We start from the raw sequence: 22594 nt of genomic DNA, 5'->3' as shown, positions 1-22594 counted from the left end.
TCTTAGATTACCAGACTTAATAAAAAGGGGCATATTCGATTTCGATAATTCAACCATAGAATGTAGTTTCACGTACTTGTGTCTATTTTGTAAATCATTTATAAAACCTGCATGTATTCTCATCCCAAAAATATTAGATTTTAAAAGTGGGACTATAACTCACTTTCACAGATTTTTACTTCGTCGGGAAGTAAGACTTGGCCACTGTTGATTCACGAACCTATAACAATATATACATATATATTAAAGTATGTTCAAAATATATTTACAACACTTTTAATATATTTTGATGTTTTAAGTTTATTAAGTCAGCTGTCCTCGTTAGTAACCTACAACTAGTTGTCCACAGTTAGATGTACAGAAATAAATCGATAAATATTATCTTGAATCAATCCACGACCCAGTGTATACGTATCTCAGTATTGATCACAACTCAAACTATATATATTTTGGAATCAACCTCAACCCTGTATAGCTAACTCCAACATTCACATATAGAGTGTCTATGGTTGTTCCGAAATATATATAGATGTGTCGACATGATAGGTCGAAACATTGTATACGTGTCTATGGTATCTCAAGATTACATAATATACAATACAAGTTGATTAAGTTATGGTTGGAATAGATTTGTTACCAATTTTCACGTAGCTAAAATGAGAAAAATTATCCAATCTTGTTTTACCCATAACTTCTTCATTTTAAATCCGTTTTGAGTGAATCAAATTGCTATGGTTTCATATTGAACTCTATTTTATGAATCTAAACAGAAAAGTATTGGTTTATAGTCGGAAAAATAAGTTACAAGTCGTTTTTGTAAAGGTAGTCATTTCAGTCGAAAGAACGACGTCTAGATGACCATTTTAGAAAACATACTTCCACTTTGAGTTTAACCATAATTTTTGGATATAGTTTCATGTTCATAATAAAAATCATTTTCTCAGAATAACAACTTTTAAATCAAAGTTTATCATAGTTTTTAATTAACTAACCCAAAACAGCCCGCGGTGTTACTACGACGGCGTAAATCCGGTTTTACGGTGTTTTTCGTGTTTCCAGGTTTTAAATCATTAAGTTAGCATATCATATAGATATAGAACATGTGTTTAGTTGATTTTAAAAGTCAAGTTAGAAGGATTAACTTTTGTTTGCGAACAAGTTTAAAATTAACTAAACTATGTTCTAGTGATTACAAGTTTAAACCTTCGAATAAGATAGCTTTATATGTATGAATCGAATGATGTTATGAACATCATTACTACCTTAATTTCCTTGGATAAACCTACTGGAAAAGAGAAAAATGGATCTAGCTTCAATGGATCCTTGGATGGCTCGAAGTTCTTGAAGCAGAATCATGACACGAAAACAAGTTCAAGTAAGATCATCACTTGAAATAAGATTGTTATAGTTATAGAAATTGAACCAAAGTTTGAATATGATTATTACCTTGTATTAGAATGATAACCTACTGTAAGAAACAAAGATTTCTTGAGGTTGGATGATCACCTTACAAGATTGGAAGTGAGCTAGCAAACTTGAAAGTATTCTTGATTTTATGAAACTAGAACTTTTGGAATTTATGAAGAACACTTAGAACTTGAAGATAGAACTTGAGAGAGATCAATTAGATGAAGAAAATTGAAGAATGAAAGTGTTTGTAGGTGTTTTTGGTCGTTGGTGTGTGGATTAGATATAAAGGATATGTAATTTTGTTTTCATGTAAATAAGTCATGAATGATTACTCATATTTTTGTAATTTTATGAGATATTTCATGCTAGTTGCCAAATGATGGTTCCCACATGTGTTAGGTGACTCACATGGGCTGCTAAGAGCTGATCATTGGAGTGTATATACCAATAGTACATACATCTAAAAGCTGTGTATTGTACGAGTACGAATACGGGTGCATACGAGTAGAATTGTTGATGAAACTGAACGAGGATGTAATTGTAAGCATTTTTGTTAAGTAGAAGTATTTTGATAAGTGTATTTAAGTCTTTCAAAAGTGTATAAATACATATTAAAACACTACATGTATATACATTTTAACTGAGTCGTTAAGTCATCGTTAGTCGTTACATGTAAGTGTTGTTTTGAAACCTTTAGGTTAACGATCTTGTTAAATGTTGTTAACCCAATGTTTATAATATCAAATGAGATTTTAAATTATTATATTATCATGATATTATCATGTATGAATATCTCTTAATATGATATATATACATTAAATGTCTTTACAACGATAATCGTTACATATATGTCTCGTTTAAAAATCATTAAGTTAGTAGTCTTGTTTTTACATATGTAGTTCATTGTTAATATACTTTATGATATGTTTTCTTATCATAGTATCATGTTAACTATATATATATATCCATATATATGTCATCATATAGTTTTTACAAGTTTTAACGTTCGTGAATCACCGATCAACTTGGGTGGTCAATTGTCTATATGAAACATATTTCAATTAATCAAGTCTTAACAAGTTTGATTGCTTAACATGTTGGAAACATTTAATCATGTAAATATCAATCTCAATTAATATATATAAACATGGAAAAGTTCGGGTCACTACAGTACCTACCCGTTAAATAAATTTCGTCCCGAAATTTTAAGCTGTTGAAGGTGTTGACGAATCTTCTGGAAATAGATGCGGGTATTTCTTCTTCATTTGATCTTCACGCTCCCAGGTGAACTCGGGTCCTCTACGAGCATTCCATCGAACCTTAACAATTGGTATCTTGTTTTGCTTAAGTCTTTTAACCTCACGATCCATTATTTCGACGGGTTCTTCGATGAATTGAAGTTTTTCGTTGATTTGGATTTCATCTAACGGAATAGTGAGATCTTCTTTAGCAAAACATTTCTTTAAATTCGAGACGTGGAAAGTGTTATGTACAGCCGCGAGTTGTTGAGGTAACTCTAGTCGGTAAGCTACTGGTCCGACACGATCAATAATCTTGAATGGTCCAATATACCTTGGATTTAATTTCCCTCGTTTACCAAATCGAACAACGCCTTTCCAAGGTGCAACTTTAAGCATGACCATCTCTCCAATTTCAAATTCTATATCTTTTCTTTTAATGTCAGCGTAGCTCTTTTGTCGACTTTGGGCGGTTTTCAACCGTTGTTGAATTTGGATGATCTTCTCGGTAGTTTCTTGTATAATCTCCGGACCCGTAATCTGTCTATCCCCTACTTCACTCCAACAAATCGGAGACCTGCACTTTCTACCATAAAGTGCTTCAAACGGCGCCATCTCAATGCTTGAATGGTAGCTGTTGTTGTAGGAAAATTCTGCTAACGGTAGATGTCGATCCCAACTGTTTCCGAAATCAATAACACATGCTCGTAGCATGTCTTCAAGCGTTTGTATCGTCCTTTCGCTCTGCCCATCAGTTTGTGGATGATAGGCAGTACTCATGTCTAGACGAGTTCCTAATGCTTGCTGTAATGTCTGCCAGAATCTTGAAATAAATCTGCCATCCCTATCAGAGATAATAGAGATTGGTATTCCATGTCTGGAGACGACTTCCTTCAAATACAGTCGTGCTAACTTCTCCATCTTGTCATCTTCTCTTATTGGTAGGAAGTGTGCTGATTTGGTGAGATGATCAACTATTACCCAAATAGTATCAAAACCACTTGCAGTCCTTGGCAATTTAGTGATGAAATCCATGGTAATGTTTTCCCATTTCCATTCCGGGATTTCGGGTTGTTGAAGTAGACCTGATGGTTTCTGATGCTCAGCTTTGACCTTAGAACACGTCAAACATTCTCCTACGTATTTAGCAACATCGGCTTTCATACCCGGCCACCAAAAATGTTTCTTGAGATCCTTGTACATCTTCCCCGTTCCAGGATGTATTGAGTATCTGGTTTTATGAGCTTCTCTAAGTACCATTTCTCTCATATCTCCAAATTTTGGTACCCAAATCCTTTCAGCCCTATACCGGGTTCCGTCTTCCCGAATATTAAGATGCTTCTCCGATCCTTTGGGTATTTCATCCTTTAAATTTCCCTCTTTTAAAACTCCTTGTTGCGCCTCCTTTATTTGAGTAGTAATGTTATTATGAATCATTATATTCATAGATTTTACTCGAATGGGTTCTCTGTCCTTCCTGCTCAAGGCATCGGCTACCACATTTGCCTTCCCCGGGTGGTAACGAATCTCAAAGTCGTAATCATTCAATAATTCAATCCACCTACGCTGCCTCATATTCAGTTGTTTCTGATTAAATATGTGTTGAAGACTTTTGTGGTCGGTATATATAATACTTTTGACCCCATATAAGTAGTGCCTCCAAGTCTTTAATGCAAAAACAACCGCGCCTAATTCCAAATCATGCGTCGTATAATTTTGTTCGTGAATCTTCAATTGTCTAGACGCATAAGCAATCACCTTCGTTCGTTGCATTAATACACAACCGAGACCTTGCTTTGATGCATCACAATAAATCACAAAATCATCATTCCCTTCAGGCAATGACAATATAGGTGCCGTAGTTAGCTTTTTCTTCAATAACTGAAACGCTTTCTCTTGTTCATCATTCCATTCAAATTTCTTCCCTTTATGCGTTAATGCAGTCAAGGGTTTTGCTATTCTGGAAAAGTCTTGGATGAACCTTCTGTAGTAACCAGCTAGTCCTAAAAACTGGCGTATGTGTTTCGGAGTTTTCGGGGTTTCCCACTTTTCAACAGTTTCTATCTTTGCCGGATCCACCTTAATACCTTCTTTGTTCACTATGTGACCGAGGAATTGAACTTCTTCCAACCAAAATGCACACTTTGAAAACTTAGCGTACAATTCTTCCTTCCTCAATACTTCTAACACCTTTCTCAAATGTTCACCGTGTTCTTGGTCATTCTTTGAGTAAATAAGTATGTCATCAATGAAAACAATGACAAACTTGTCAAGGTATGGTCCACACACTCGGTTCATAAGGTCCATGAACACAGCTGGTGCATTAGTTAAACCAAACGGCATGACCATAAACTCGTAATGACCGTAACGTGTTCTGAAAGCAGTCTTTGGAATATCATCTTCTTTCACCCGCATTTGATGATACCCGGAACGTAAGTCAATCTTTGAATAAACAGACGAGCCTTGTAGTTGATCAAATAAGTCGTCGATTCTCGGTAGTGGGTAGCGGTTCTTGATGGTAAGTTTGTTCAACTCTCGGTAGTCGATACACAACCTGAATGTACCATCTTTCTTCTTGACAAACAAAACAGGAGCTCCCCACGGTGATGTGCTTGGTCGAATGAAACCACGCTCTAAAAGTTCTTGTAATTGGCTTTGCAGTTCTTTCATCTCGCTGGGTGCGAGTCTGTAAGGAGCACGAGCTATTGGTGCAGCTCCTGGTACAAGATCTATTTGAAATTCAACGGATCGATGTGGGGGTAATCCCGGTAATTCTTTCGGAAATACATCGGGAAATTCTTTTGCAATGGGAACATCATTGATGCTCTTTTCTTCAGTTTGTACTTTCTCGACGTGTGCTAGAACAGCATAGCAACCTTTTCTTATTAGTTTTTGTGCCTTCAAATTACTAATAAGATGTAGCTTCGTGTTGCCCTTTTCTCCGTACACCATTAAGGGTTTTCCTTTTTCTCGTATAATGCGAATTGCATTTTTGTAACAAACGATCTCCGCTTTCACTTCTTTCAACCAGTCCATACCGATTATCACATCAAAACTCCCTAACTCTACTGGTATCAAATCAATCTTAAATGTTTCGCTAACCAGTTTAATTTCTCGATTCCGACATATATTATCTGCTGAAATTAATTTACCATTTGCTAATTCGAGTAAAAATTTACTATCCAAAGGCGTCAATGGACAACTTAATTTAGCACAAAAATCTCTACTCACATAGCTTCTATCCGCACCCGAATCAAATAAAACGTAAGCAGATTTATTATCAATAAGAAACGTACCCGTAACAAGCTCCGGGTCTTCCTGTGCCTCTACCGCATTAATATTGAAAACTCTTCCACGGCCTTGTCCATTCGTGTTCTCCTGGTTCGGGCAATTTCTAATAATGTGGCCTGGTTTTCCACATTTATAACAAACTACATTGGCATAACTTGCTCCGACACTACTTGCTCCGCCATTACTCGTTCCGACACCATTTGTTCCTTTCGTTCTATTAACCCCTGGTCCGTAGACCTCACACTTCGCCGCGCTATGACCATTTCTTTTACACTTGTTGCAAAATTTGGTGCAGAACCCCGAGTGATTCTTTTCACACCTTTGGCATAGCTGCTTCTGATTGTTGTTGTTGTTGCGGTTATTATTGTTGTTGGGATGATTGTTGTAGTTGCTGTTGTTGTTGTTGTTGTTGTTGTTGGGCCGTTTGTTGTAGTTGCGATTGATGTTGCGATTGTTGGGATAATTGTTGCGATTATTGTTGTAATTGCTGTTGTTGCTGTATTGGTGATTCTTATCACCGTTTTCCTCCCACTTTCTTTTGACTTGCTTCACATTGGCCTCTTCAGCAGTCTGTTCTTTAATTCTTTCTTCAATCTGGTTCACTAGTTTGTGAGCCATTCTACATGCCTGTTGTATGGAGGCGGGCTCGTGTGAACTTATATCTTCTTGGATTCTTTCCGGTAATCCTTTCACAAACGCGTCGATCTTCTCTTCCTCATCTTCGAATGCTCCCGGACACAATAGGCACAATTCTGTGAATCGTCTTTCGTACGTGGTAATATCAAATCCTTGGGTTCGTAACCCTCTAAGTTCTGTCTTGAGCTTATTGACCTCGGTTCTGGGACGGTACTTCTCGTTCATCAAGTGCTTGAATGCTGACCACGGTAGTGCGTACGCATCATCTTGTCCCACTTGCTCTAGATAGGTATTCCACCATGTTAACGCAGAACCTGTGAAGGTATGCGTAGCGTACTTCACTTTGTCCTCTTCAGTACACTTACTTATGGCAAACACCGATTCAACCTTCTCGGTCCACCGTTTCAATCCGATCGGTCCTTCGGTTCCATCAAATTCCAAAGGTTTGCAGGCAGTGAATTCTTTGTAGGTGCATCCTACACGATTTCCTGTACTGCTAGATCCAAGGTTATTGTTGGTATGTAGCGCAGCCTGTACTGCGGCTATGTTTGAAGCTAGAAAAGTACGGAATTCCTCTTCATTCATATTCACGGTGTGTCGAGTAGTCGGTGCCATTTCCTTCAAAATAGTTAAATGGAACAAGTTAATCATACAGAATATTAAGAGTAGTTAATAGTATTTCGTAGCATAATATGAACTCATTTATAAAAGCTTTTTCTTCATATTAGCGTTTTATAAGTTTAAATTCGGGTAGTACCTACCCGTTAAGTTCATACTTAGTAGCTAATATACAATTCAACTACTACAATTCTATATGAAAAACTGATTATAATAATATTTCGCGTTCAAACTTTTATACAATATTTTACAAACTTACAATACCGCTTATTTTACATAAAGCATGAAATATAGCACACAATAACTTTGATACAAGATAGTTGTGAAGACAATTCTAGCTAGTACACAAGTCGTTCAGCAAAGGCAATAAAGACACGTAATTCATACGTCCAGAAACAAGTCATGCATTCTGGTTTTACTAGGACTACTTCCCATCCTTGGTCTTGTGCAACATAACCGTTATGGCCGTTGATAAGACAGCGTGTTGTAACGTCATCAAAGGGACGAGGGTTACGTAATGTCCAACAGTCCCGTAATAATCTAAAAACCTCATTTCTTACCCCAATTACCGACTCCGTCACTTGTGGAAACGTTTTGTTTAATAGTTGTAGCCCGATGTTCTTGTTCTCACTTTGGTGAGAAGCGAACATTACTAATCCGTAAGCATAACATGCTTCTTTATGTTGCATGTTAGCCGCTTTTTCTAAATCACGAAGTCCAATATTCGGATATATTGAGTCAAAATAATTTCTTAACCCGTTGCGTAAAATAGCATTTGGGTTCCCCGCAATATATGCGTCAAAGTAAACACATCGTAACTTATGGGTTTCCCAATGTGATATCCCCCATCTTTCAAACGAAAGTCTCTTATAAACCAAGACATTCTTGGAACGTTCTTCGAATGTCTTACAAACTGATCTCGCCTTAAATAGTTGTGCCGAAGAATTCTGGCCGACTCTAGACAAAATTTCATCAATCATGTCTCCGGGTAGGTCTCTTAAAATATTGGCTTGTCTATCCATTTTGAGTTTTTAAACTGTAAAATAGACAAGAGTTAGATTCATAAAAAAAATACTTATTAATACAAGCAATTTTTACATATATCATAAAGCATAAGAACACTATATTACATATATTACACCACACGAATACAACTATCTTATTCCGACTCGCTCGTTTCTTCTTCTTCGGTTTTGGTTCGTTTTGCCAAGTTTCTAGGGATATATGATGTTCCCCTAATACGAGCCGTCGTTGTCCACATTGGTTTAGAAAAACCTGGTGGTTTAGAGGTTCCCGGGTCATTGTTACAACTTAAGGACTTCGGGGGTTGACGATACATATAAAGTTCATCGGGGTTGGAATTAGATTTCTCTATTTTTATGCCCTTTCCCTTATTATTTTCTTTTGCCTTTTTAAATTCAGTTGGGGTAATTTCTATAACATCATCGGAATTCTCGTCGGAATCCGATTCATCGGAGAATTGGTAATCCTCCCAATATTTTGCTTCCTTGGCGGAAACACCATTGACCATAATTAACTTTGGTCGGTTGGTTGAGGATTTTCTTTTACTTAACCGTTTTATTATTTCCCCCACCGGTTCTATTTCTTCATCCGGTTCCGATTCTTCTTCCGGTTCCGATTCTTCTTCCGGTTCCGACTCTTCTTCCGGTTCCTCTTCGGGAACTTGTGAATCAGTCCACAAATCATTCCAATTTACATTTGACTCTTCATTATTATTAGGTGAGTCAATGGGACTTGTTCTAGAGGTAGACATCTATCACATAATATCAAACACGTTAAGAGATTAATATATCACATAATATTCATATGTTAAAAATATATAGTTTCCAACAAAAATGTTAAGCAATCATTTTTAAAGAAAACACGGTCGAAGTCCAGACTCACTAATGCATCCTAACAAACTCGATAAGACACACTAATGCAAATTTTCTGGTTCTCTAAGACCAACGCTCTGATAGCAACTGAAATGTCCCGTTCTTATTGATTAAAAACGTTCCATATTAATTGATTTCGTTGCGAGGTTTTGACCTCTATATGAGACGTTTTTCAAAGACTGCATTCATTTTTAAAACAAACCATAACCTTTATTTCATAAATAAAGGTTTAAAAAGCTTTACGTAGATTATCAAATAATGATAATCTAAAATATCAGTTTCTTGAATGGTTTACAATACAATTATGTTACATCGAAATCAGTTTCTTGAATGCAGTTTTTACACAATATCATACAAACATGGACTCCAAATCTTGTCCTTATTTTAGTATGCAACAGCGGAAGCTCTTAATATTCACCTGAGAATAAACATGCTTTAAACGTCAACAAAAATGTTGGTGAGTTATAGGTTTAACCTATATATATCAAATCGTAACAATAGACCACAAGATTTCATATTTTAATACACATCCCATACATAGAGATAAAAATCATTCATATGGTGAACACCTGGTAACCGACAATAACAAGATGCATATATAAGAATATCCCCATCATTCCGGGACACCCTTCGGATATGATATTAATTTCGAAGTACTAAAGCATCCGGTACTTTGGATGGGGTTTGTTAGGCCCAATAGATCTATCTTTAGGATTCGCGTCAATTAGGGTGTCTGTTCCCTAATTCTTAGATTACCAGACTTAATAAAAAGGGGCATATTCGATTTCGATAATTCAACCATAGAATGTAGTTTCACGTACTTGTGTCTATTTTGTAAATCATTTATAAAACCTGCATGTATTCTCATCCCAAAAATATTAGATTTTAAAAGTGGGACTATAACTCACTTTCACAGATTTTTACTTCGTCGGGAAGTAAGACTTGGCCACTGTTGATTCACGAACCTATAACAATATATACATATATATTAAAGTATGTTCAAAATATATTTACAACACTTTTAATATATTTTGATGTTTTAAGTTTATTAAGTCAGCTGTCCTCGTTAGTAACCTACAACTAGTTGTCCACAGTTAGATGTACAGAAATAAATCGATAAATATTATCTTGAATCAATCCACGACCCAGTGTATACGTATCTCAGTATTGATCACAACTCAAACTATATATATTTTGGAATCAACCTCAACCCTGTATAGCTAACTCCAACATTCACATATAGAGTGTCTATGGTTGTTCCGAAATATATATAGATGTGTCGACATGATAGGTCGAAACATTGTATACGTGTCTATGGTATCTCAAGATTACATAATATACAATACAAGTTGATTAAGTTATGGTTGGAATAGATTTGTTACCAATTTTCACGTAGCTAAAATGAGAAAAATTATCCAATCTTGTTTTACCCATAACTTCTTCATTTTAAATCCGTTTTGAGTGAATCAAATTGCTATGGTTTCATATTAAACTCTATTTTATGAATCTAAACAGAAAAGTATAGGTTTATAGTCGGAAAAATAAGTTACAAGTCGTTTTTGTAAAGGTAGTCATTTCAGTCGAAAGAACGACGTCTAGATGACCATTTTAGAAAACATACTTCCACTTTGAGTTTAACCATAATTTTTGGATATAGTTTCATGTTCATAATAAAAATCATTTTCTCAGAATAACAACTTTTAAATCAAAGTTTATCATAGTTTTTAATTAACTAACCCAAAACAGCCCGCGGTGTTACTACGACGGCGTAAATCCGGTTTTACGGTGTTTTTCGTGTTTCCAGGTTTTAAATCATTAAGTTAGCATATCATATAGATATAGAACATGTGTTTAGTTGATTTTAAAAGTCAAGTTAGAAGGATTAACTTTTGTTTGCGAACAAGTTTAAAATTAACTAAACTATGTTCTAGTGATTACAAGTTTAAACCTTCGAATAAGATAGCTTTATCTGTATGAATCGAATGATGTTATGAACATCATTACTACCTTAATTTCCTTGGATAAACCTACTGGAAAAGAGAAAAATGGATCTAGCTTCAATGGATCCTTGGATGGCTCGAAGTTCTTGAAGCAGAATCATGACACGAAAACAAGTTCAAGTAAGATCATCACTTGAAATAAGATTGTTATAGTTATAGAAATTGAACCAAAGTTTGAATATGATTATTACCTTGTATTAGAATGATAACCTACTGTAAGAAACAAAGATTTCTTGAGGTTGGATGATCACCTTACAAGATTGGAAGTGAGCTAGCAAACTTGAAAGTATTCTTGATTTTATGAAACTAGAACTTTTGGAATTTATGAAGAACACTTAGAACTTGAAGATAGAACTTGAGAGAGATCAATTAGATGAAGAAAATTGAAGAATGAAAGTGTTTGTAGGTGTTTTTGGTCGTTGGTGTATGGATTAGATATAAAGGATATGTAATTTTGTTTTCATGTAAATAAGTCATGAATGATTACTCATATTTTTGTAATTTTATGAGATATTTCATGCTAGTTGCCAAATGATGGTTCCCACATGTGTTAGGTGACTCACATGGGCTGCTAAGAGCTGATCATTGGAGTGTATATACCAATAGTACATACATCTAAAAGCTGTGTATTGTACGAGTACGAATACGGGTGCATACGAGTAGAATTGTTGATGAAACTGAACGAGGATGTAATTGTAAGCATTTTTGTTAAGTAGAAGTATTTTGATAAGTGTATTGAAGTCTTTCAAAAGTGTATAAATACATATTAAAACACTACATGTATATACATTTTAACTGAGTCGTTAAGTCATCGTTAGTCGTTACATGTAAGTGTTGTTTTGAAACCTTTAGGTTAACGATCTTGTTAAATGTTGTTAACCCAATGTTTATAATATCAAATGAGATTTTAAATTATTATATTATCATGATATTATCATGTATGAATATCTCTTAATATGATATATATACATTAAATGTCTTTACAACGATAATCGTTACATATATGTCTCGTTTATAAATCATTAAGTTAGTAGTCTTGTTTTTACATATGTAGTTCATTGTTAATATACTTTATGATATGTTTTCTTATCATAGTATCATGTTAACTATATATATATATCCATATATATGTCATCATATAGTTTTTACAAGTTTTAACGTTCGTGAATCACCGATCAACTTGGGTGGTCAATTGTCTATATGAAACATATTTCAATTAATCAAGTCTTAACAAGTTTGATTGCTTAACATGTTGGAAACATTTAATCATGTAAATATCAATCTCAATTAATATATATAAACATGGAAAAGTTCGGGTCACTACAAACATAGACTTCCTCTTGAAGATAAACATTCAGAAAAGCAGTTTTGACATCCATTTGAAACACCGTGAACTTCATATGAGAAGCAAATGCAAGGAAAAGACGAATTGCCTCAATCCTAGCAACCGGAGCAAACGTTTCGTCATAATCAATGCCTTCTTGTTGTCGATATCCTTTGGCCACAAGACGTGCCTTGTTTCGAACCACAATTCCATCAGAATCTTTCTTGTTCTTGAAAATCCACTTTACCCCTATTGGTCGTTGACCCGTTGGTCTTGGAACTAATCGCCATACTTTCAATCGTTCAAATTGATTGATCTCGTCTTGCATTGCAACTACCCAGTATGGATCTAGTAAAGCTTAAGCAACCGTTGTTGGTTCAATCTTACTAAGAAAGGCTGTGAATAGACACATATTCTGAGTAGCCCTTCGAGTTGACACTGGAGCAGATGCATCACCAATAATAAGATCTATTGGATGACTTTTAGTCCATCGGGTTTGTGGAAGAGGTTGTACATCAGTGGTATCCATTGAAACATCAACCGTTGTTGACGTTGAGCCTTGATCTGCTGGATCTGATGTAACATTATCTAATGGATTCAATAAAGTTTCTGGAGAAACAGCTGGAGTTGTATCAACTGATGAATCTTGAATTGGTTCAAGATTATCAGTAACAGGAGGTTGGAGGGAGGATGAAGAAGCAACATATGAATCAGTTGGTGTTGAATCTTCATCAAAAAGACTTTGAAGAGTCTCCACAGTAGTTGACTGTGATGGTGTAACCGGTACGGCTTGAACATTTGAATCTCGTTGAGGAGTATAAAGACTATCAAACAAGATATCCAGTTCCTCTGATGTAACCGTAGGAACACCCTTCTTCAAGAAAATTGAGTTTTGCGCGGAAGAAGTAATAGCCAGGTTAGGATCAGGTTTTGAACTGAGTTGTTCAAAAGCCATTCCCGAAAATTCATCGAACTTGACGTTAATGCTCTCTTTAATCATCTTTGTCCGCTTATGATAAACATGATAAGAAACTTTGTTCGAGGAATAACCAAGAAATATGGCCTGATCGCCATGAGGATCAAACTTTCCGAGGCTATCAAAATCGTTAAGCACATAGCATATACAACCAAAAACACGAAAATATTTGACATTCGGGCGTCTACCATATAATAACTCATATGGAGTTTTATCAAAACGTTTATTTACAATACAACGATTTTGGGTATAACATGCAGTTGAAATGGCCTCCCCCCACATTTTTGGAGGTAATTTGGAGTAGGCAAGCATCGTTCATGCTGCTTCGCACAACGTACGATTACGTCGTTCGACTACTCCATTTTGTTGGGGGTCCGAGCAGCAGAGAACTGATGTTCAATGCCTTTGTCTTTCAAATAACTATCAAGCGGGTCATTCTTAAATTCCGTCCCATTATCAGTTCTGATGCTCTTAACATGTTTGTTAAAAGAGCGTTGAATCTTTTTAATGAATTCAATGATAATGGCGGGGGTTTCTGACTTAGTTCGCAAAAGAAAAATCCATGTAAACCGGGTATAGTCATTAACAATGACAAGCACATGTTTCTTGCCACCGAGGCTAGAAATACGCATGGGTCCACATAAGTCCATATGCAATAATTGCTAAGACGATGAAGTACTGGGGTTTTGCTTAAGCGGATGATTAGTCCGTTTCAGCTTACCCATCGCACATGATGGACACACATGATGCTTATCATATTGAAAGGTTGGAATACCATCAACTAAATCTTTAGAGACTAGTCAATTGATACCCTTGTAATTCAGGTGTGACATCCGATGATGCCATAACCATGAATTTTCTTTGGTAGAACGAGTGGCCAAACACATGGTTGCATGTGATGGTGCATCATTGAGGTCAATAGTATATAGTGAAGCACAACATTTACCAACAAGAAGATCATTCCCTCCGGTGGATTGCACCGAGCATTGTCGACGTTCAAACAAAACTTTGAGATCTCATTTGCAGAATTGGCTCATACTAAATAAACTGCACCCCAAACCCTCAACATATGAAACCCGTTTGATTGTTATGCCATTTTGCACAAAATCTCCGTAACCCGTTATTGTTGCAATCTCATCATTTCCGAATGTAACCGTTCCTAGGAATTTGTCAATGAAGTTGACAAGCAAGGATTTATCGCCCGTCATGTGTCGAGAACAACCGAAATCGATATACCAAACACAGACGTCGAAACCCTGTAAATGTGAATTTCCTAGAGTTTAGGTACCCAAAGTTTTTTGGGTCCTTTTCGGTTAGTACCAACAATAAACTTTGGATTAACAACAAACTTTGGATCAATGATGAAATAATCACGTAAAGTGTCATGCAGTTTAGACAATAAAGCATCATTTAAAACCACATTACATGAAGCATCATACGCAATATCAATCTTTACATCGTTATCAGAAGTCTTAACACACAATTTATTCCAAGTAGATGTTTTGTTCACAGACGAAAATTGAAAAACATGAGATGATTTCCTAGGCCGACTAGCAGATTGCTTTGGTTTGGTTGCTACTTTCTTAGTTGTGGACTTAGGAACCCATACAGATTTGTAATTCATGTTTGGATTATGACCTGTGACACGAAAAACACCTTTGTTAGTTAGACGTCCAAACTTTTCAGTTGACACATGAGATGACTGATTTTGCAGAATTTCCAATTTGATTGTACGTTCTTTTGCATCATACTCACTTAAATCAGGTTTAGAACTTGTGTGTGTTGTGGACTTAACTGATTTATTTAAAAGACTCTCTTTTGAAGTTTTTGTCATAGGAATCATAGGAATCTTTTCAGTTAACACAGAACCATTTGGAGAATGAACCTTTTTAATAATATACTGAGTTGTAGAAACAACTTTCGAACCATGATTGCCAAATTAAGAACGTAGAGGATTTTTAAGAATAGTAATGGGTTTTACATCCTTAGATGTTGTTGTTCCCTTCCCCTTCTTAGTAATCCCACCAGTACATTCAAGTACATTGGTTGCAACATTAGACGTTTGCTTAAGTGTGTTAGCCTGTTTCATTTGAATTATCTTTTGTTTTAAGCTTTTAATCTCAAGACATAATTCTTCAGCAGAAACTATCACTTCACCCTCCTTAAAAGCATAAGTACATTCTTTCTTAGGCAGTGAAGGCAATTTATCACACAAAGCAAGCATTTATTCTAATGATTGGCACTTAAGTTGCAAGTCAATATTCTCCTATTCAAGTTAAGCTACTATACGATTCAAATTACGTACAGCAGGCAAATGAAAGTAATAATCATGCAAAGGATCAAGTTGACTTTCAAAATCTATCAAAGGTTCAATGTTCGGTTCATCCTGAGGTTCTACATTATCATCTAAAGAATTTTGACCTAGAGAATCTGTCTCAAAGAAGACAGTTAGTTCATGTGCTAGGTCTGCACGGAAAACATCATCTGGACATGCAGGTAAAGTTGGTAGAATTGGTTTCACATCAAAAATTGGTTCATCAAACACCTTATCTATTACAGTAATGCTAGAACTAGGTTTGTTAAACACTTCATTCTCAAGCATTAAAATGTATTTCTCTAGCATGAGTGTTGGGATATAAACCAGTCTACGCTTAGGCACATAATCTTCACGTTGCATGTTCTTTTCAGTTTCAACAAGATTTTTCAAGAAATCAGGATTCGATTTACCTATCTTAGCATTGATTTTTTCATACATTAAGCTAATTTGATGGTATTTCCTAGATTTACGATTTACAATAATATCATCAAAATCAGCATCAGAAGCATGTACAAAATGCGATGGTAAACCAGCTTGAAAATAATCAGAATGATATAATCCTGGAATCTTTTTGGAAGCATCTTCCAAAATTTTTGGATCTTCATAACCCAACCCCCACTTTTCACCATGAATCGTTTTTGGTCTATTCATGAAAATCGTTTGTTTTGAAAGTTCCATATCCATGATAGCTTTGGATTGCTCTGTTCGATAGAGTTTTTCCTCATATCGAGCAAGTTGTGCTTTCATTTGAAAAGATTCTTTTGACAATAAAGAAATTTCAGTGTTCTTTTCAATTATGGTGTTTTCCAATTGAACGATTTTCTTGTTTAGTTTTGAAAGTGTGGGTTCATGTTGGTTTTTCAAATCAGAAAGATCTTTTTCTAAAAATTGAACTTTTTCTGCAAGTCGTTCCGATTTTAAACGATAATCAGTTCTTTCAACTTTAATTGGATGAATTGTCTTTTTCAGATCTTCCAACTCAGTTTCCTTAGAGTTGAGTTGGAGAGTCAATTTTTGCACATCCGTTTGCAATTTGGATGAGGAAGGTCTGGCCTCATTCATTTTGATTTTATCTTTTAAAACTTTGTTTTCAGATTTTAAGCCTTTGACTTCTTTTGACATTGAGACCAGATTCTTCATCAAGTCATTTTGCATTTTTATAAAATCAGGTGAGATTTCAGATGATTGTACCTCATCATCATCGGATGTTGAGTCAGAATTCTCCATTGCTTCCTTAGCTTTGATGAGCTTTGTCACCTTGCAAACATTTGCATGTTCCACCTCTGAATCTGAATCGTCAGTCCAGTTAAACCAAGTATCATGAACTGATTTTAGCTCTCCCCCAGTTTCCACAATCTTAGCCATCAACATTTTCTTCTTGTAGTAAGCTGCGTCTTTCTTCTTAGGCATCTTGCACTCACGAGAGTAATGACCAGCTTTGCCACAATTGAAACAAATTGAATCTTCCTTTTTGGAATCATCAGCACGTTGTTGTTTTGATTGATCAGCTTTCTTGTAGTATGAGGAAGATGACGAGTTTTTGCGTTGATTGCTTGATTTGCCTTTAAACTTGTGTTTTTTCAAGGCTTTTGTGAACATGGCTGCCATCTTGACTAATTCAAGATGAGAATCATCAACATCAGAAAGATTCAAATCTTCTGAATCAGTTGATTCTTCAACAAGCACTTTCTTGGACAAGCTTTTGGAAGACGTCAACGATTTGCTCTTCTTTTTGGCAATTAGGGCAAGTGGATCGCCCGGAGAAGACTCTTTCCTTCCTTCTTGAAGTTTAGACACTTCAGGTTGGTAATGCATAAGAACTCCAACAAGCTCATGAATAGTCAACTTGTCAATCTCTTTAGTAGATCGAACAATGGTTCCATAAGGAAGCCAATCAGCATTGAGCTTTTTGAGAAACTTCATGTTGACTTAAACATTTACTTTTATGATCTTGCACCTTTTCAACTTATTGAGAACACCATTGAAATGACGATAGGTATCCTTGAGTGGTTCATCAGTTTCCTGCTTGAAATCTTCATAGAATCCCAGAGCCTTATTCAATTTAGTAACGTCTGACATGTCATAACCTTCTTGCTATCGTTTGATCTCATCCCATATATCTTTTGCTATTGTGTTGCTATCAACATTTTCAAACAATTCATACGGGATAGTTTGCATAACAATATTCTTTGCCTCTATGTCACCCTGAGCTCTCTCACGCTTATCACCAGAAAGTTCATAGACTGGAATTGGCATACCAGTATCCGGATGATAATTAACAACTGGACCATCTCTCAGAGAAGCCCAAATGTGTTTTGCTTTCTCACCCTTATAGTCTATGTACTGAGTGATACGGTGAAGCCACTGAGTGTATTTGCCATCAAACAACACTGGAGGATGGGAATCTGATCCAATGATCAAAGTATCTTGAGTAGACATCTTGAAAATGAGGTAGATTCGGTAAGATTCTGTATTACACAAATCTAAGATGAAAAATCACAACAATCTGATCAGAATGTCAGATTCTGTAACAGATTCGGTACTGTAGCAGATTCGGTAAAGTAGCAGATTCGGTAAAGATTCTGTATATCAGATTCTGTAAAAGAAACTGATCAGAAATACAAGAGACACACCCAGATTCAGTATAGATTCGGTAATCACAAGAATTGTAGCCTGTAACCATTTAAAATAATGGATTAAGTGATACAGAAACTCAGATTCTGTATTTGATTCGGTAGTCAGATTTTGTATGAATTTGAAGTTCAAACTCAATTCAATCCTTTTGAATTAGATTCTGTAACCTTGCTGCACAAGGAAACACGTTAGTATCACACAAAATATCAAAGATACCAAAAGTATAGGATACCGAATGTCAACTGTAGCAGTTGACAATACCGAGTCTAAGTTTAAAACTTAGAAATATGACAGAATCCTTTCTCAAATCACACCAATTAGCTGCGTATAATCAAACTGAATGTGATAGAATCACAATCACACCACAATCTGCAACACTTAAGATGAATTTAAGTAATGAAGCAGACTCGGTATGACAGTTACGATACCGAGTGTTGATCAAATCTTCAAAACTTAACGAATTGAAGAAATTGAACCGTCAGAAATGTGATTTAACACCTCACGAACACAACTGAATCCTTAAATCTTCATAAAAATCCAGAATCAAGCTTGAATTAAGCAATACCGAGAGTTTTAGCCATAAACTCTAAAAATCAACTTGATTCTCCATAATTGAAGTTAAAAAGCTGTAATGATGATCGAAACTCTTTCTAAAATACCTAATGCACCTTTGCTGAACTTATCACAAGAATCTGAACGTCAGATTATCAAATTCGATGATACCGAATGTGATTCAAAATACCGAGAGTAATCAGATTCTGTAATCTACAATCTCTGGATCGATATAGTGATGTAGAATCACTTCCTGGAAGCTCTGATACCAAATGATAGGTCAGATCATGTTGAGATTGAGAGAAATGATAAGATAAAGAGAGATTCGGTATGTAAGCATGAGACTCGGTATTAGAGAGAATCGGTACAATTACATTCCACAGCTTCTAGAACTCGGTTACAATGCAATGGCTATCTAATTAGGACTACTTAGGTTCCTTATATAGCCCTCTTCTAAGGAACCTTCATTTAAGCTTATTTTCACATTAACACTATACAACTTCGGGGTCCTAATAGTGGATAATTAACTTCACTTTGTTGCAATACTTTACTGACAAAGTATATAGGCATTTATATTCCCTTCCATTCTACGATCAAGACCGAACTGATGGCCTCTGCCGAAGCAGCCAAATACAAAATTAACGTTTCTCCTTCTATTGGTGCAGTTAAAGTAGGTAATTCTTTCAAGAGTTGCTTAATATCCTGAAAAGCTCTTTGTGCTTCTTCTGTCCATTTAAAATCTTTTTTGTTCAAATAGCTCTTTAAAACCTTCATAAATGGTAGTGATCGATCTGCTACTCTTGATAGAAACCTTGTTAAAGCTGCCAATCTTCCATTCAGGCTTTGAACTTCTTTTTTTGTTTTAGGAAATACCATATTTTCAATTGCTTGAATCTTTTTTGGATTAGCCTTGATTCCCCTCTCTGTAACAATATAACCTAAGAATTTGCCTTCTTCTACACCAAAAGTGCACTTCTTAGGATTCAATTTCATATTGACCTTTCGTAATGATTCAAACGTTTCAAGAGTATCTCTAAGCATACTTTCTTCTGTATGGCTCTTGATAACAAATTCATCAACATATGCTTCTACATTTTTACCTATTTGATCTTTAAATGCTTTATCAATTACGCGCTGGTAAGTTGCCCCTGCATTCTTCAATCCGAAAGGCATCATGATATAGCAAAAAATTGCATCTGGTGTGTGGAATGCTGTTTTATCTTGATCACGTATTGCCATTGGGATTTGATGATATCCCTTGAATGCATCCAAAAAGGATTTAAACTGATACCCACTTACAGACTCCACTTTCCAATCGATTTCTGGTAGAGGATAATTGTCTTTTGGACATGCTTTATTTAAATCTGTGAAGTCTACACACATCCTCCATGAATTATCTGGCTTTTTTTACCATAACCGGGTTTGCTACCCATGTCTGGTATTTTACTTCCCTCAATATTTCAGCATCCACCAATTTTTTAACTTCTTCTCTGAGAAATTTTGTTCGATCTGGAGCCATGCCTCTTTTATTTTGACACACTGGTGGGATATTAGGATTCACACCAAGCTTATGTTCAGCTACATGACGTGGTACTCCAGTCATATCAGAATCTTGCCATGCAAAAACATCCAAATTTGTGGCTAAGATTTTGTAAAGCTTTTCTTTTGTTTCTTTTGTTTCTTTTGTTATTGTGTTTCCAATTATGATTTTCTGATCTGAAAACTCTGGATTTGGTGATATTGACCCATCTTCATGAATGATTGGGTTAACAGTTGTTCTGTTTATTTGTACACATTCTATTGGTCTTCTCCGTTCAGCGTACAGCGTGGCGATGCCAGCCGGTGTGGGAAATTTCATCATTCCGTGTACCGTTGACGTCACAGCTCCGAATGTCATCATGGCTGATCGTCCTAAAATGACATTATACTGCGAATTTGCTTTCATAACCAAACATTTGATATGAGCAGTTCTTTTAAATGGCGTTTTTCCCAATACTACTTCTAAAACTATGCTTCCTTTTGACCATGACGGATCATTAGCAAAACTTGCTAAAGGAACAAATGTGTCCTTTAGCTTTTCCTTAACTCTGTCCGGTAGATGTATAAAACAATGTTCATACATGATATATGCTCCCGCTCCGGTATCAGTATATATTCCTCCCACAACACAATTTCAGATTCGAGCTTCAATCAATACAGGAGCGTCAGATGGATTGGTGTTAAACATGGAAGGAAAAGCAATCATTTCTTGTTTCCAGTCTTCTAATGTTTCTGCTTTCCTCCGCTGTCCGGCTTACCATGAATGTATCATGTTTGCTTCAATGGGTGCTATCTGACAATTACGCCTTTTGGTGCTCTTGAAAGTTTAGTGGTTCGTTAGAACGGGTGGCGCCATTTGTTGGTATGATTTTCCGTATATCGGCTGTAAGGTACCAACACAAGACAATAGTTGCTCAGCGTGTTGCGTATACTGTTGATTGTTGTTTGCTCTTGAGAAATAATCTTTGCAGACCCGAAACATAGATGTAAGATCTATGAGGTGGCCTCAATCAATCTGTGGATCAATCTGTAATGATCCATTTAGCGCACTGCTGCTAAGCGGCGAATGTTATATAGAGTGAGAAAGAACTGTGTGAGAGAGAAAGTGTACTTCTCTCTAACTGAAGTTCAGATCAGAATGATAATAAAATGTGGTGACCCAGGGGGTCTATTTATAGGCGCAGAATGTCCGAAATTCACGGGATACACGTGTCAATCACTGAGTGGTTCTGTTACGTGAAGTATCCGAAATGTCGGTGGCGTGTGCCGACGTGGCTGCGTGCCGTTCACACGCTGATTAAAGGGCATACTCATAGAAGCTACCTGGCAGCGCTTACGCGTGACGCTGGGCGGCCTGCTAAACGCTGGGCGATAAATGCTGAAAATCACCAAATTTAGTTATCTCTTGTACTCTTTGATCGAGTTTTCTGTATAAAAATGATGTCGTTATGCGTGTATCCTCTAGGATACACCATTAATCACCGACACCATCTGTGGCGGCTCCGATACTGGTGATTCTTCCACCAACACTAGGTTACACGGTTGTTTCACCACCACAGTCACCTTCTCAACCATCTCGCACGTATTGTATTTTTATAATGATTATTATCATTATTATTATTATAGATATTATAGTTATCATTATTATTGTTTATTATTATTATTATTATTATTATTATGATTATTATTATTATTTTTATTGATATTATTAATAATTTTGTCATTTATATTATTATTAGTATTTTTATTACTCTTAATAATATTAAAAGTATTATTATTATTATTAATATAATTATTATTATTAGTATTATTATTATTATTAATATTAATATTAATTACTAATATCAATTAAAAAATAAAAAGTCAAAAATCATGTACTAACAGCTTTTGATTTAAAAAAAAAAACTAAATCTGCCTTTAATTATTTCCAAAAATCATGATCTGTATTATTTGATAAAAAAATTTGCTACTGGTTTTACTTTTGAAGTTTAGTGATCTGCTTTAATTTTCTTTATATTTCTTCGTATTTTTTATTTATTTATTAATCCTGCTTTTATTTTTTTATATATTTTCTGTTGACCGTGCTTAGCATAATTCAATATATAATATAACAATATATTCTGGACAAATTGTTGTTAGTTGATAAATCACTCAACTTCACATT

At 35.5% G+C, this 22594-nt stretch overlaps 1 protein-coding gene across 1 annotated transcript; it reads right to left on the bottom strand.

Annotated features, from left to right (window-relative positions):
• Positions 1-20284: 20284 nt before the first annotated feature.
• LOC139870737 (uncharacterized) lies at positions 20285-22005 on the bottom strand. The gene is made up of 3 exons (XM_071858519.1): positions 21903-22005; positions 21754-21808; positions 20285-20978 (listed from the first exon to the last, which is right to left on the bottom strand). The coding sequence occupies exons 1-3, from the start codon at positions 22003-22005 to the stop codon at positions 20285-20287; spliced, it is 852 nt and encodes a 283-aa protein (XP_071714620.1).
• Between the last annotated feature and the right edge of the window lie 589 nt (positions 22006-22594).

The sequence above is a fragment of the Rutidosis leptorrhynchoides genome, chromosome 10, assembly GCF_046630445.1.
Source record: "Rutidosis leptorrhynchoides isolate AG116_Rl617_1_P2 chromosome 10, CSIRO_AGI_Rlap_v1, whole genome shotgun sequence".
In the NCBI taxonomy this organism is placed as follows: Eukaryota; Viridiplantae; Streptophyta; class Magnoliopsida; order Asterales; family Asteraceae; genus Rutidosis; species Rutidosis leptorrhynchoides.
The sequence above is the reverse complement of the archived record's forward strand: the minus strand, read 5'-3'. Positions and strand labels throughout refer to the sequence as shown.

Bases quoted from the DNA above. Each gene is read 5' to 3' on its own strand.
- LOC139870737 (XM_071858519.1), bottom strand. From the start codon at position 22,005: ATGGTTGAGAAGGTGACTGTGGTGGTGAAACAACCGTGTAACCTAGTG. The intron at 21,809-21,902 runs GTGTATCCTAGA...GGTGATTTTCAG, and splicing joins GATGGTGTCGGTGATTAATG to CATTTATCGCCCAGCGTTTA. The intron at 20,979-21,753 runs GTAGCTTCTATG...TCTACCGGACAG, and splicing joins TCACGCGTAAGCGCTGCCAG to AGTTAAGGAAAAGCTAAAGG.